Raw genomic sequence first — 16,321 nt, 5'->3', positions numbered from 1 at the left:
GACTTCATTTAATTCCTCTCGCTTTCGTCCATCTTGTGTATGTAAGTACTTGGAGTACACTTCAACGTGTCGTCCTCAACTAGGCAGACTTAAAACAGAGAAGAGGGAAATCGGAACAGATCGAGCAATAGCGATTGAAACAAAGGTATAGGCAGAAATAAATATATTTAAGAGAGTGAGGCAGGGATATACCTATACAGTGTGAGAAAGGCAAACTGCTCATATTTAGTTAGGCATTGTCTCCGACACGATGATGACAATGATTCAGCCCTATCCGAATAAATATAATTTAAAAAATTTTTGGGAAATCAAGCATTGTGATAAAATATTTATACAGACGTTAAGGTTGCAGGCTGTTTGTTTTGTTTAGAAATTGAACAACACTAGCAATGTGCGAATTGTTTTATACATCATACATAGGCATAATTTTTAACCATACACCAGTGACCACCATACAATAAAAAGTACACTACAAAGTTTTTGTGATGTACTCTATCATTCAGATTAGCCAGTATAGTTCGGATTATATCTGTATTTAAAGATAATATTCTAAAAATTTAATTTACTTTGCACAAAAAAATACATTTGATTTTTGTGTATATTTTGTATTTTTATATTTGTTAGATTAAAATCTCACCACATGTCACCAAGGCGGGGTAGGGGGTTTAAAAGTTACTAAATAACGTGATGGACCCCTTACGAATGATTACAAACCAATGTAAGATAACATCACCATAGTACGACGGAAATCAAGGAGTGAGGTTCTTCCTTTACGATCATAATAACATCCGACATAGATTCGGAAAATTTTGGAATTAATATCGTATTTTTAATGACACATAATGCGTCATATCCTGTACAAATACTGCTCATTGATAACGTTTTACTCCTTCCTACATACATTTTTGTGAGCTTTGATTCAAATAATTGACTTTTGTTCAAGTTAAAAATAAATCGTTCGTTGAAATTTCTGAACGCGAGAAATGCTGTTTCTTACTATGTAGTAAGTAAATATTTTTTTTGCAACTTCGGTCGTATCAAAAATCGTCTTCAAGAAGACCGTACAGTTTTAGAATGGAATACATAACTGAAATTAAAAAAATATTTTTATACGTGTTTATTATATAGTAAATAAGGCATAATCTATACAAAATGTGCATATATGTGCCAGCCCCGACACGCGACTAAAGTTTATTTCTTAAGACGGTAATCGTACATTGATATTCAAAAATTAAAATATTTTTTTTAAATAATTTTCTTAATGTTGCAGAGTTTCCCAGGCTACAGTAGCTAGCTGCTTACCAGGTATGTAATACATACTAAATGAAATGAAGCGTACCATATTATTTATTTTTTTATTATTAAGTTAATTTAATAAAAATAATTGATGCTTATTTGTTACTAATTATCGTATTTACTCTTCGAAGCGTAAACCCACGCAATCCACATTGCGATAAAAACAGTTTTTACGCCGGATCTGACTTATCTAAAACTGCGAGCAAGGCTAATTTTAAACCGTCTCCCAAAAAACGAGGAGGTTCTCAATTCGATTGATTTTTTAAATATATGTTACCATAGAACTTTTGACTGGGTGGAAAAATTTCAGTAACTTTTGTTTTAATCAAAAGGTAGTGCGTTTCATGTGGTTCACTTCAAATTTGATTGAGATCTAACGAACACTTTTCGAGTTACACGTAATAATGCGTTTTGCTTGACAATTTTTTCGTTGACTTACTTTTTTTTTTTTATAGAAGAGGGGGCAAACGGACAGTTGGCTCACCTGATGGTAAGTGAAAACAACACCCACAGAGACCCGCTACATCAAAGGATTAGCAGGCGCGTTGCCAGCCTTTCAAAAAGTAGTTTCAAGTCGTATTTGTTCGGAAATACCGTAGGTGGTAGCTGGTTCCAAAGAGGGGTCGTGCGTGGCAGAAAATGGCGCAAAATTCGAGCTGTCGTAGACTTCCAGACATCGAGGTGATGTGGATGAAATTTTGAATTTTGACGCGATGTCCGGTGGTGGAATTCTGCTGTAGGTATTAGTCCGAACAATTCCTCAGAACACTCCCCGTGGTAAATACGGTAGAAGATGCAGAGTGACCCGACATCTCTACGCAGCGCCAAAGAATCGAGCCGATCGGAGAGAATCTTGTCGCCAACGTTGTATTATACCGCATAACTTTTCATTGTGTATACCGATTTTGATGATTTTTGTTTTAGTCGAAAGCTGATGCTTGTCTTTTAGTCGCATTTAAATTTGATCGAGATATAATGAGTACTTTTTTGTAATCTTTGATGACGGGTATTTATGGCATTCCGTACTCGCGACGCCATCTATCAGCATTTAGTAAAACTATAATACTTCGGTTCGGACTATTGATCTACTGTAACGTAGTGAGCTATATTATCCATTAGAGGGCATCAGCATTTTATTCTTTATAAATAATTTTGATGATTTGTGTTTTAATCAAAATTTTATGCTTGTCTTGTCATCTCATTTAAATTTGATCGAGATCTGATGACTACTTTTTGAGTAATCTTTGATAACGCTTTGATTATTTGACTATTTTGCGTCTACTTACGTTGTATTACTTGTCGATATAATCGAAGCCAGTTTTTTTTTGCGTTTGCGAGCAAATAAAAATATAATATAAAAAATAAAGTACTCATAGAAATCATTAAAATTTATTTATCATTTAATTTTCTTTTCGCAAAGTGTTGATGAATAAAGAAGCTTAAAAAAATTTCCCGGCGTATCTAAGTTGCCTTAAAACGTTATTAGTATACCAGAGGTTTTCAATTTTTTTTTTCTCATAGACTACTTGCTGGTTTCAGTGAACCCTCTGCAGCTTGATTTGCCGCCCCTTGAATTAAGAAGAAACGTAAAAACGGCTTAAATAATTAAGGGAAATATCCGGAATATTTTATTTCCCTTTTTAGCCCAGCCATTCCATAATTCCATAAAATAATCGATTCAAGAGAAAATATTTTTCGGCTGAAGGTTATGGGCATCAAATATTCATATCCATCCTTAGATATAACCAAGATATAACAGCAAACTTAATTTTCTTTTGTTATCACTCCCCTATTCTGATAATTTACTGGAATTTTACCAGTACCCAAAAGTTTTAGGTTCAAAAGGATATAACTTAACTGAGGGAGGCCACAGCACGAAAAATCCTGCTGAAAATCTGGAGCACCCCGCCAGGGAAATACCCCGACAGAAGATTATAGCTAAATAATACTGCTTTCAAGCAGTTTGTATTCCTATGGTGAGTAAGGTGACCAGAGATTGTGGGTAGGGTGGGCAGGGGGCTTGCATTGTATCTGGTATTTTTAAGCGTCTGTGGGCTAGGGCAATCTATTACTACCAGGTGAGCCGTACGCTTGGTTGCCGCTCTAATTGCATAAAAAAAAACTCAAAATACCTGTTTGCTATTATTAATATTGAAAATTAAATGTGAAATTTATAATAATCGCAATTTAACCACAAGGTACGAAAAATAGTTTTTTATTTTATATATTTTTTTATTGTGTTATTTAAATAAAACATCCACGGTCTCTTTGTTGCCCATGCGATTTGTAATAAATAAAATATTTGTTTTATTATCTTATTTTTTTCTTTAATTTATTGTCATATATATTTACACACGTACATACCTAAAATATATATAAAATTTTATAATTTTATATCAAATAAATGAAACATAATCGCACTCTTACATGTAGGTATTTAGTGAAATTATTATATGTACAATTATTAATCTATTAATTTTATTATACTTTAAATATACTTGTATATTTATTATAAAATCAATGTGAATTATTTACGTTCTTTATTACTAAACAAAAATGAAGCTGGTTTTTTTAACGTAGAAAAATAATAATTGCAGTACATAATTCGTCAAGAACCATTACATAAGTTCAGTGATCGGTAACACAAACTTCGAATTTAAGATCGAATATAGGTAGATAGATTTTATTCACAATAAACATTAAAGTTATGCGTTGTCGTTACTATCCAAATTAATCTTGACGCTGTCTGCTGTTCCTGCGCCGTGATTTATGAATTGGAAATTTGAACCCCTCTTCAGTTTCAATACTTCGCTCCTTACGAGTATTATTATATATATTTGGGAAACTGTAATAAAGAAAATTTAAATATACTGTTATAATTTAATATTCGAGTATTTGCATCATTATTTCCAAAAATATATATATGTATTATAACAACTACAATACTCTCATGTAAATTTTGTCTCACAGGTGGAGTTGGAAAACCTGGAAAAGTCTTTTTTGGTCTTATATAGTTTGTAACTAGTTTAATTGTGGGTTACTGCATATACAATTGTATATGTTTAAGAATTTCTCCCCAAAAATGCAATTTAATTCTAGTTATTTTTCGTTACCATACTGGGGTTATCCTTTAGTTCTAACATGAATTCCAACTGACTTTCATTTTCTATACCCATATTGTAACTATTGTGTCATTTCGGCTTTTTGAATTTAGCATATATTAAAAATTCAGCGTATAACACTAATTGAAAATTTTTAAATATTCAGGTACCGTAACTGTACCGTATGTAGTAATACGAGTATACCTATATATTTCATTTCCTGAAAAATATTGTTATCATTACTTACATGAACAGGAAAAAGCAATTATTCCAATTAGAAAACCGAAATAAAATGCGAAGAAGTGATCGGCATTTGTAGAGTAGGCGATTGATAAACATAAAATTAAGACGTACATCCCAAATATATAAATGGAGAATTTTAAAAACCAATCCATCATCCTGGCATCTTTCTGTAACAAGCACGCAATCGAAAGCATGAATAATAATATATGGTGATATGTTCGCACACGTTATTATGCGCGTTTTTTGCATATTTTGGAAGACAACCGTAAATTATAACCTTAATATTAATGTTATAATTACAAAATACTACACCAAATCAACGCAAAAGATCCTTACTATATTTTTTGCGACTAAAAATAAACTTTTGATATTTTACTAATAGATTACGAAGTTTTTACATTCAAACAAACAAACTCTTTAGTTTTGTTTTATTACTACGTTATAATAATAATGAAGAGAGAGAGAGAAGTTAGGAAGCAGTTAGTTTAGTTATTTAGTTGTTAGACTTACTCTATGAGCACTTATTGCAAAAATTATAAGAAACACAATATCAGTTGCCATAGAAAGTAAGATAAAGATGTATATTATCGAAAAGGTTGTTTCCACCGTCCTCCAAAATCGATCCCACTCCTGGAGTAAATTTATCGTCATACTTGTAAATAACATTACTGATGCAATCTGTAACATAAAACACGTATAAATATTATACAAACAAGAAACGAGTGGGCTTTTGACCACACGACTGAAGTAAAACTTCTTTAGTAATAGGCCTGCACTGTGTCTAGCATACGAAACGTAACTGGCTATGAGAGAAAGAAAATGTGTGCTCGCACCTATCTCTCTTGCTCCGTTCACCACACCCGATCACACTTTTCGTAATGTTCTCGTCACGCATTTACCAGTTTACTTCTCAAGTCGAGCATGCGTAAGAAGTTTTACTTCAAAAATTTTTGGAAGGATATGTATGGTTATAATAATAATTCCTCCACAAGTTCGCGCCATATTTGGCGCGAACTTGTGGGGGCCTATGTCCCACACACAGCAGTGGACTGCAATAGGCTGAAATGATGAATAATATTTTTTTTTGATTCACAAAACCAACTTTACAAACCATGTACCTTACAGCTATGTAAATGCTATATAGTATTGCCAATAACAGGTTTCTCTTAAAATTAACAAATAACAGTGTAACAATCAAACATTCAGTGCTAACGTGAAATAGCAAAATAATAAACTAAGAAATTCAGGATGCTATCAACTTAAGCCTATCTATACAAATAAATAAAATAAAATAAAATTGGAATGTCCGCTTGTAATATCAAAACCGCTTTTCACTAAATGCGTATAGATGTACATGATTTGTTGTAGGCGATATTTTATAAACGATAATTTTGATCTTTCACGGTTGCCATGAACAGTTTCGGTTCTACAGGATTTACCATGATCATCATTTTGAAACTTCCGATATTTTGAACTTATTGTCACGAGCGTCTGTAACGTCACGGAAATATAGTGTTATTTTGACACGCATGACAATCATGGTAAGTCTTGATAAATTAAAAGTGTTAGGTTTATCTTTTAAACAGTTTCACGCTACAATAATATATGAATAATTGTGTTTGCTCGCAAACGAAAAAAAACCGACTTCAATTACATCGACGAGTAATACAACGTAGATCGACGAAAAAATAGTCAAGTAACTACGCGGTATCAAATATTACTCAAAAAGTAGTTATCAGATCTCAATAAAATTTATATGTGACCACATTACAAACATCAGCTTTCGATTAAATTAAAAATTATTAAAATCGGTACACCCAGTAAAAAGTTATTGCGGATTTTCAAGAAGTTCCCTCGATTTCTCTAGTATCTCATCATCAGATTTTGGTTTCCTTATCATGGTACTAAACTAGGGATATCTTCTTTCCAAAAAAAAAAAGAATTATCAAAATCGGTACATCCAGTAGAAAGTTATGCGGTATAATACAAGCTAGGTCGACGAAAAAAGCGTCAAGTAAAAACGCATTATTAGATATAACTCGAAAAGTAGTTGTTAGATTTCAAATAAATTTAAATTTGACCAATTAACACACACCACCTTTTCATTAAAAATTTTTTTGTCGGAATCGGTCCACACGGTCAAAAGTTCTGATGTAGCATACATAAAAAAATTAAAAAAAATACAGTCGAATTGAGAACCTCCTCCTTTTTTGGAAGTCGGTTAAAAAGCACTTCACACTCAACGACCTCCGCTAGGATTTATTCCTGTACCGGAGGTTGGGAAACACACAATACACACAATCACAAACGCCTACGGCACGACAAATATCTGTATGACTAATTACTATTGTTTTATTCCACTATCAGATTGATTCGATTCAGCCTGTAAAATCCCACAGCTGGGCATAGGCCTCATTATATGATATAGGCCTATTTCTATGTAGGAAAGGGATTAGAACTTAATCCGCCACGCTGCTCCACTCTGGCAATATCAGATAGGTTTTACCACACATTTGTTTTTTTTCTTTTTTTTATTCCATTATTTTTTTTAATCAAAAATAAGACTGAACATCGAAACTGAGTGAGTTATGATTAACACGAATAATCCACGCAAATCAGCTACTTTTTACCTGACTTCTAAAAAAGGAAGAGGTTCTCAATTCGATTGTATTTTATTATGTATTTTACCTTAGAACTTTTGACTCGGTGGACCAATATCGATTTTTCTTAAATAACGAAACAACTTTTTTTGATCGAAAGGTGTTGCGTGTCATGTGGTCCCATTTAAATTTTATTGAGGTTTGACGAGTACTTTTCAATTATATCCAATAATGCGTATTTCCTTGACTATTTTTTCGTCGACATACATAACATAACAACATAACAATAGTTACACTTTATAATGCACCAAAACAGAAATAATATATATCAGATTGATTTTGACAGAGTATCATAAGGTTTGTACCTTGTGTTTACCTACGTTGTATTACTTGTCGATGTTACTGAAGTCGCTTTTTTTCATTTGCTAACAAATTCTTATCTAAAGCTCATTTTATTATCATATTTACTTCGTTGACTTAGAAAGGTACATTAAAACCTCTGATTCATTCATAACAACAATATAAACTTGAACAACGAAAATATATTCGTATATGATATCGTTCAGGGATTAACGAATACTAACACGTGGTTCAATAAGTCCCGAGACTAAGTACCTACTAAAAAAAAGGTCTTTTTATAAAATTAATTTTTATTCATCAACATAGTCTCCTCCAAGAGCGATACAGTCCCTCCAACGCTTTTCTAACTTTTCTATCCCATGTGTGTAGAACGATTTGTCTTTGGCTTCAAAATAAGCCTCCGTTGCTGCGATAACTTCACTATTTGAGTCAAATTTCTTACCCTGAAGCATTTTTTTGAGGTCTGCAAACAGCCAGTAATCGCTGGGGGCCAAGTCTGGCGAATAAGGGGGATGAGGAAGCAATTCGAAGCCCAATTCGTTAATTTTGGCCCTCGTTCTCACGGACTTGTGACAAGGCGCGTTGTCCTGGTGAAACACCACTTTCTTTTTGTTCATGTGAGGCCGTTTATCCGCAATTTCGTACTTCAATCGCTCCAATAAGCACATGTAATAGTCACTATTTATATTTTGCCCCTTTTCAAGGTATTCGATGAAAAGTATTCCATGCGCATCCCAAAATATAGACGCCATAACCTTACCGGCCGATTTCTGAGTCTTTGGACGCTTCGGGCGGCTTTCACCAGCCGCTCTCCACTCCGCTGCCTGCCGATTGGATTACGGAGTGAAATGGTATATCCAGGTTTCATCCATTGTTACATACCGACGTAAAAAATCCTTTTTATTATGATTCATCAGCGCCAAACATCGCTCTGAATCATTGATACGTTGTTCCTTTTGATTAGTTGTAAGCAAACGCGGCACCCACTTAGAAAAAACCTTTTCATGGCCAAATTTTTATGTAAAATAGTGAAAACACTACCAGCTGAAATCTTCACTATCTCGGCTATCTCTCGCACTTTTACCTTCCGATCTTCCAATACGATTTTGAGGACTTGGTTAATATTTTGTTGAGTCACTGCTTCATTTGGACGACCTGAGCGTTCCCCAACATTGGTGTCCATGCGACCGCGTTTGAAGTCGGCATACCACCGACAAATGGTTGCTTTAGAGGGAGCTGATCCTGCATAACATTTTATAAGCCATTGCTGTGCTTCAACGGTATTTTTTCCCATTAAAAAACAATGTTTTATCAACACGCGAAACTCGTTTTTTTCCATTGTATCGAAACTACAACCGTAGCGTCACTTAAATGTTTCAAAATCAATAATTTTATTGTTCCATTTTTAAAAATTTGACACATATTCTTGTACCGATAGCCAGTACTTTTTAAAAATCAAAAGAGTTTTTAATATATGCGCCATTTCCAGGTTAGTCTCGGGACTTATTGTACGATCTAGTATAAACATCCTTACACAGAAGTCCAACAGAAAACGACCTTAAAGTTGGTTTAATCATTAAATGCTGTAGTTTTTTTATACGTCGTTGGTGTTTTCCCATTTAAATTCATCCTGTTTATTACGTAGATACATATAAAATACTTATTAGCTACTTTACTATAGTAAACGCCCCTTTTTTAATGTCGTATAAATGATATGTTAGTTAAACATGTATGTATTAACATATCATATAACTATTCTGAGAAATAAATATGTTTTTTAGTATTTAAATCATAACTATTTTTTTTACAAGTGATATACATCCACGGGCTTATGGACCCATGTCCTTTTTTATTCTAAAAACATGCAATTCTTATTTTTATTTTTTTCTATTTCAAGGTAGGCGTTACTCAGCAACATCGCTGTTCAAGTTAGACTATGTTTTTAATGTCTCCAAAAGAGACGTGAGTCCACCGACCGGTTCTTAATCTAATGTATGGTACAATATGTTTTTTTTTTTGTATTGTATTATTATTATTATTTCCTTATAATACTAGTATTTTATAATATAATTAATAGTAGTATTAAATCATAACTATTTGAAGGTATTTTGTGTTTAGAATTTAAATTAATACATTCACAGGACAGAAAAAGACTAAATAAATCGAAAGTCCGTATTAGGGAAATTTTGTCACGATAATTAAAATTTTATTTCAATAAACCAATAATTTACGCCATCTTATTATTATTTGCCGCCAGATACAAGTATGAACTTATCTAGCTTAAAATTAAAACTCTCAATAACTGTTAATGATATTGTTTTTTGAATTTCGTGAAGAGTTGTTAAGAGTTATGGTTTTAAGCATTTCATCTATATCAGAAGAAGAATTACAGTTATATGAAAGATTAACACAAAACTTAAAAAAAAAAAACAGAATTTAAAAGAAAATTGAATGTATTTGAATATAAGAGGTACAGTCAAACTTAACTAAAGAAAAAGCTATAAAAATCCATACTTACTAATTTTAGGTAGCCCCAAACAATAAGACCAAGTCTTAAAGGAAGACAGAAACAACACCGTCCTACTTCCGGTATTTCACACTTCATCTTTTTGCCTATATTATTATAATAGTATGTAAAAATTTATTAATAATACACTAAGCGAATAAAATATATTAAATAAACAATTTACCAAACATCACTTCTCATTTAAGCAGAAACAGTAATATGCAGATGGGTAACACAATCTGTATGAGTTGATAATAAAAACTGCGTTTGAAACGACAGATGTTGTTAACAAAGAACAAGCCCTGTTTTCACTTGCTTTCCAATTGCTTTACACCAATGGCTTTTGCACATATTTTAATTATTCTTTCATTAATTATTTATTCATTCAAAAGTGAATTTTGTCCTTAGGTACATGATTATTTTAATTTAGGGGCATAGAAATTATATATATTATAACTAGTTTTCAAAATGTAAACACATTACAAAAAAAAAGTTGTTTTAATACATTTCCAGACGTTTTAAAAACACAGAAACATTGGAAAAATTGATTTATGTAGGAACGAAAACTCATTACGTACTCCTTCAATTTTTCTGTGATGCCATTAAAAAATCAAATCCTAATTTACTGAAGATAAGGCCACATATTCCGAAAAATATACCGTTTAAACAAAAACAAAAAACTTGAAGAATCTTCTTCAGAATTTAAGAATAAATTATAAATAATAAAAATCATCATAATATTAAGAATCATCGAAATATCACAAAAGATTCCAAAAGACTAAATAGAAGAACACAGAAGTACCAAATTTTTAAGTGATAAATATGTAAAGAGCTTCTTTCTTCTGGAGGCTTACTGTCATTATCGTCCATTTGGATACACATAATTTTGAAAAGTCTTGGATTTTTTATTTAAACTATTAGTTAAATTTATTAACGTTAAATCTATTAGTTAGTTTTGTGCTGTGTGATTACGTCATTAAGAATATAGCCACCCCCTGTCTTCCCGTGGGTGTCGTAAGAGGCGACTAAGGTATAACACCGTTCCACTACCACCTTTGAACTAAAAAGACCGACTGATGGCGGGATAACCATCCAACTGCTGGCTTTGAGATTCACAGGCCGAAGACGCGCAGGAGCGTCTTTCAAAGCCAGCCCTGCGGTCTCCAATCCGCCTGCCCAGCGTAAAGACTATGGGTTGGCACTATTTTTGAACTTGTGGAGGCCTATGTCCAGCAGTGGAATGCGATAGGCCGAAGTGATGATGATGAGTGAATTTTAAACATATGGGAAAAACTCATGAGTTCACTCCATTTTTGGTACGAACTTGTGGAGGCCTATGTCCAGCAGTAGAGTGTGTTAGGCTAAACTGATGATAACTAATTACTTAAATTGATGACTAAATGTCTTCTAAATTCAGATTCACTTTGGCCAGCCAGTATAAGCGCAGGAAAGTACTGTTTTATTTTTATATATATACAATGATAGGCTTCTGTTTTACCACTATTTCACCTGATGATAAGTGAAAAAGCGGTCTAAGATGGAGCACACTTACCTAGAAGTAATCTATTCACTCGCGACTTAATGATTAATAAATCGACTGGTAGAGAGATCCATTCTTTGGCCGTACGGATCAAGAATGTACTAGCAAATCGCTTAGGGAAATGTTAGGGGGAATGTCAACCATATAAGGTTGGCGTAACGTAGAGCGTCTGGTTGCATGATGATGGAAGGGGAGGGGATCAGGTCATGGCGTTTCTGCGCACACTCTCCGAAAAGTATCCGATAAAAACCAACAGGTCGGCCACCCTACGCCGATGATGCAAGCTTTGCAGCTTTGCGGCGACCAGTGCATCATCACCGATGAGCCTCCTGGTTCGTCTTTCAATTGACTCAAGAAGCTCCAGCTGGTACTTGGCTGAGCAATCCCAAAGATGAGAGCAGTACTCCATACATGTACTGTGTCTGATTTATGCCTACAAAATCCCACCCTCTAATTATTAGTACCCTTAATTTCGTGTAATCACGTCTGTCGGTAAAAACGGTCGTTATCGATTATAGCTTCGTAGAGCTCAAAATCTGGGTTATATTTATTCAATATCTGGTCCTAATCTAAGAATATCAGTAAAATCTATTAAAAAGTCCCCTCTCACTTTATTTGCTCAAAAATCTATTTGTGCTTAAAATTTATATCACTCACTTCAGCCCATCACAGTCCACTGCTGGACATAAGCCTCCCCAAGTTTGTTTGTTCCCAATCCTTCGCAGTCCTTATCCAGCCCCCACTAGACCTACATAGATTATCGGTCTAACGGGCCAGAGAACATCCCATACTACGATTGCCAAGACTTGGTCTCCACTCCAGGACACGTTTGCTCCAACGGCCATCGATGCTGCGATACAGGTGACCAGCCCACTGCCACTTCAACTTGCTAATTCTGTGGGCTATGTCGGTTACTTCCGTTCTCTCGCAGATAGTTTCATTTCTAATCCTATCTTTGAGAGAAATCCTCTAGAATCCTCTAGAGAATTAAACTTATGAACCAGCCCCTCCGTCAGTGTCCACGTCTCGGCTCCGTATGTTAACACAGACAGGACGCATGGCTCGAAGACTTTTGTTTTCAATCATTGCGGAATCTTCGTAGTGAAGACTCGAAGCTACTCAAGTGCCGCACTAATGTCGTCGACTTATTTTTTTTATTGATGATTTTTATTTTAATCGAAAGCTGATGCTTGTCTTGTGGTCCCATTAATGGAAATTAAACGAGATCCGATGACTTCTTATAAAGTAATCTTTACAAACACATATTTACTTGACTATATTTTTGTCTACTAGCGTTGTATTACTTGTCGATGTGATTGAAGTCGGTTTTTAATTCGTTTGCGAGCAAACACAATTATAGAATATATTCTTGGAATCACCATAGAATAATATCGAACAAGCTGCCGTTTTATATTTTAAAATAAAAATCTAATCTGTTTTAGTGCAAACTTCATAACTCATATGTCAGGTAGTAACTCCTATTTGTTTCATAACAAAGTCTAAGTAGCAGTTTTATGATAACTAGTGATCACCCAGAGGTCGAAATTCGACCACAGTTAAAATTTTAAATTGAAGAAAACCAAAAAATAAATAATATGAAGAATCTTTTTTTAAAATTTTCAATTAGACTACAGACTGACAATCAACAAAAGAGTATAATTATGTGTGTGTCGGTCAAATATATGGTAGTGTGTGTTATGTTTTTTTTTTATTGACTTAATGTACTTTTTATGCATAATTAAAAAAGATATGAGCATTCTGCACTCCTTTTCTTTATAAACTATAAGGCTGCGAAATTTCATACTCCTCCTAATTTTCGTAAAAAGGAGTACAAAGTTTTTGCTTCACGTATTCATATATCTTATATATTAAACGAGCAATTCTTGTATATATGTATATACATAGAATCGGAATCTCGGAAACGGCTCCAACGATTTTCATGAAATTTAGTATGTAGGGGATTTTGGAGCAGATAAATCGATCTAGCTAGGATTTATTTTTAGAAAATGTCGCTTTATCCCAGTTTTGAGACAATGAAAAAGTGGCTACAGTATCGTTAGAATAAGAAAGTAGATTTCGCGATTATGACCATCATCAAATTCCCCGATCGATTATTGTTTTTTCTTTTTTTTTTCTAATTGCACTCATTATTTTTTATTTAAATAGCCAGTTATTATTTTTTATTATTACATCGGTTAAATCGAAAAATATTATTTATATTTTATCATTATTATTTTTTAATTATTTGTTTATTCTGATTTTTTTATATTTATTTATATTTTATATTGTTGTCGGTAAAAAAATACTATTCATATTTTATAAATATGTAATTCGTATTTAAATATGATTTCCAAAAAACACGATTTATTAAAAATACCGAGCTAAGCTCGGTCACCCGGGTACTAGTTATTTAATTTGTTACGAGCTCATATTTGTTCATTACATGTAAAATTGTAAATTATAAATAATACTTAAACACATTGTTTTGACTTTTATCAGTATAGGAATATAACCTTTAGTCTTTATCATTTATATAAAAAAACGTTAATATAAATATTATGGATGCAAATGTGTATAGGAGGTAAAGTAGACGATGTCGTTGAAGATTTAATCAAAATTAAAAACAAGTTTGATAAAAATGCTTTCAAATTAAATTTCTCGAAATGTGGTTATTTTTTCCCAGATCTTCTTTCAATTTCCAAAATTGATTTGGCAACAGAATTATTGAATAAAATTTCTCCCAATTTAAAAATACTTCAAAGAAATTTACTCTATATTGTACACATAAAAATAAGTTTACAATTTATTAAAATTAAAGGGCCAATAAATAAAAGTATGTCCAAAAATTATTTTAATTTTTTTTTTTTTAATTTAAATGTATATTATATTGCATATAATTAGGCGCTTATATATTATTTTAATTGTTGTTGTTAAGTGTTATAATATGCAATTGTAAAGGAAATGGCGCAATGAACCTTGAGCAGCCTAAGGGTTAGAATGTTGGATAACTTCATCTTGGAAAGAAAAATTAAAAAATGTCTAAAAATATTCACACGAATAAAAACTGTCACAAGGAGCAGATTAAAGCGCTGGAATCAGTTTATTTTAGAAAATTGACGTTCACAGTACTGATTGTTGGCTGGCGGTCGCGGGCTCGATCCCCACTCACGACAGATATTTATATTGGCCATATAGATGTTTGTCGTGGTCTGGGCGTTTGCGCTGTTGTGTGTTTCCGAACCCCCCGACACGAGAAAAAATCCTACTCGGGGCCGTTGCGTGTAAAGCGTTTATTAATTTATAAAAAAACCCAAATATTTACAAATTCATTTAGAAATATATCTAAATAACAAAATATTTTAAATAAAAAAACAAGAGACAAAAGTTAAGCAATCATGTTCGTGTCCGTAGTCTGCTCTTCCGCAGTGGTTGTGGGGTTAGTGAATAGGTAGTTGGAACTCCTTTCAAGCTTCCGGACTTCGCTTCGCACTAGTATTATCAAGTAAACTTGAGTGACTGGAACAATACTATTGATTACTAATCAAATTAAAAATTTCTAGTGACCTTTAAAAGTACAATTAAAATCATAACTTTACTACTTATAATTAAATTTCATGCATTCAGTCTGTAACATCTCACTGTTGGGCATATAGGCCTCTTTCTTCATGTAGAGAAAGGATTTGAGCTTAATCCATCACACTGCTCCGCTGCAGGTTGGCTGATATGTTCCCTACTATATTAATAACGACTTAACGAGCTCTCCGGCGGTGGGGAGACCCACAAGGACAGACATCCAAACCTAAAAGAAATATTTGTACAAATACAAATATTCATCCCGAGCGGGAATCGAACCCGTAAACCATCGGTGTTTTAGGCGACTACTCGGACCACTACACCAGAGCGGTTGTTGTATAATTAGATTGGTTTATAATAAACTAGCGACTTTTGTCCGTTCATATTTTTTACACGATAAGTAATCACCAACAGATTTTATACTAAAATCTTCTCCGAAATATGCTGCATTTTATCACTACTCATATTTAAGTATTATTCCGATTCAGTATTATTCGCAATATAAACGAACAAAAAACCGACTCTCCATTATTAGTATAGATTAATTTTTCCTAAATATATATATATATATATATATGGTCGAATTGGGTAACCTCCTCTTTTTTGAAGTCGGTTAATAAAACCTCTAAAAATCACAACAAAACTATTGTAAATAATTGTGTTTGCTCGTAGACGAAAAAAAAACCTACTTCAATTACACCGACAAGTCATACAATGATTTTTCATAAAGTCGCTATCAGATCTGGATCAAATTTAAATGGTACCACAACACAAAAAAGCTTCTTCTTGTATTGTGTAAAAAAACTCAATTTACACCAATATCAAAAAACTGTAATGATCGAAATTTTTCGAGCGAATATGATCAAATATTTAATACTTAACAATTTCAAATAAGCCCATACAAGCAGACCATACCTCAATGGAAAACAGAAACAACATCTCGTAAATTCAGGAATTTCTACCTTCATCTTCAATAAGTTTTTCGTTATATTAGCAAATTAATTGTTATATATTACACAAGAAATCACAATACATCTGACCCAAACGACAGAGTTCATAAATGCATACTTATCAGTGTGCGTGTTTTTATTAGAATACTGTG

At 33.0% G+C, this 16,321-nt stretch overlaps 1 protein-coding gene and 1 long non-coding RNA gene across 2 annotated transcripts; both read right to left on the bottom strand.

Annotated features, from left to right (window-relative positions):
* Positions 1-3,559: 3,559 nt before the first annotated feature.
* LOC123660863 lies at positions 3,560-10,361 on the bottom strand. Its single transcript, XM_045595891.1, has 4 exons — positions 10,119-10,361; positions 5,151-5,318; positions 4,645-4,807; positions 3,560-4,141 (listed from the first exon to the last, which is right to left on the bottom strand). The coding sequence occupies exons 1-4, from the start codon at positions 10,203-10,205 to the stop codon at positions 4,002-4,004; spliced, it is 558 nt and encodes a 185-aa protein (XP_045451847.1). The 5' UTR covers positions 10,206-10,361; the 3' UTR covers positions 3,560-4,001.
* A 4,598-nt stretch (positions 10,362-14,959) lies between these two features.
* Positions 14,960-16,321, bottom strand: LOC123661069. Its single transcript, XR_006744282.1, has 2 exons — positions 16,135-16,321; positions 14,960-15,162 (listed from the first exon to the last, which is right to left on the bottom strand). It is a non-coding gene; the product is annotated as an uncharacterized LOC123661069 (long non-coding RNA).

This window comes from Melitaea cinxia, chromosome 16, assembly GCF_905220565.1.
Source record: "Melitaea cinxia chromosome 16, ilMelCinx1.1, whole genome shotgun sequence".
NCBI lineage: Eukaryota > Metazoa > Arthropoda > Insecta > Lepidoptera > Nymphalidae > Melitaea > Melitaea cinxia.
This window is presented reverse-complemented; position numbering and strand designations above follow the sequence as displayed.

Coding starts and splice junctions, on each gene's coding strand:
- LOC123660863 (XM_045595891.1), bottom strand. CDS start 10,205: ATGAAGTGTGAAATACCGGAAGTAGGACGGTGTTGTTTCTGTCTTCCT. Junction 5,319..10,118: donor TTTGGGGCTACCTAAAATTA/GTAAGTATGGAT, acceptor TTTATGTTACAG/ATTGCATCAGTAATGTTATT. Junction 4,142..4,644: donor AATTGCTTTTTCCTGTTCAT/GTAAGTAATGAT, acceptor TCTTTATTACAG/TTTCCCAAATATATATAATA.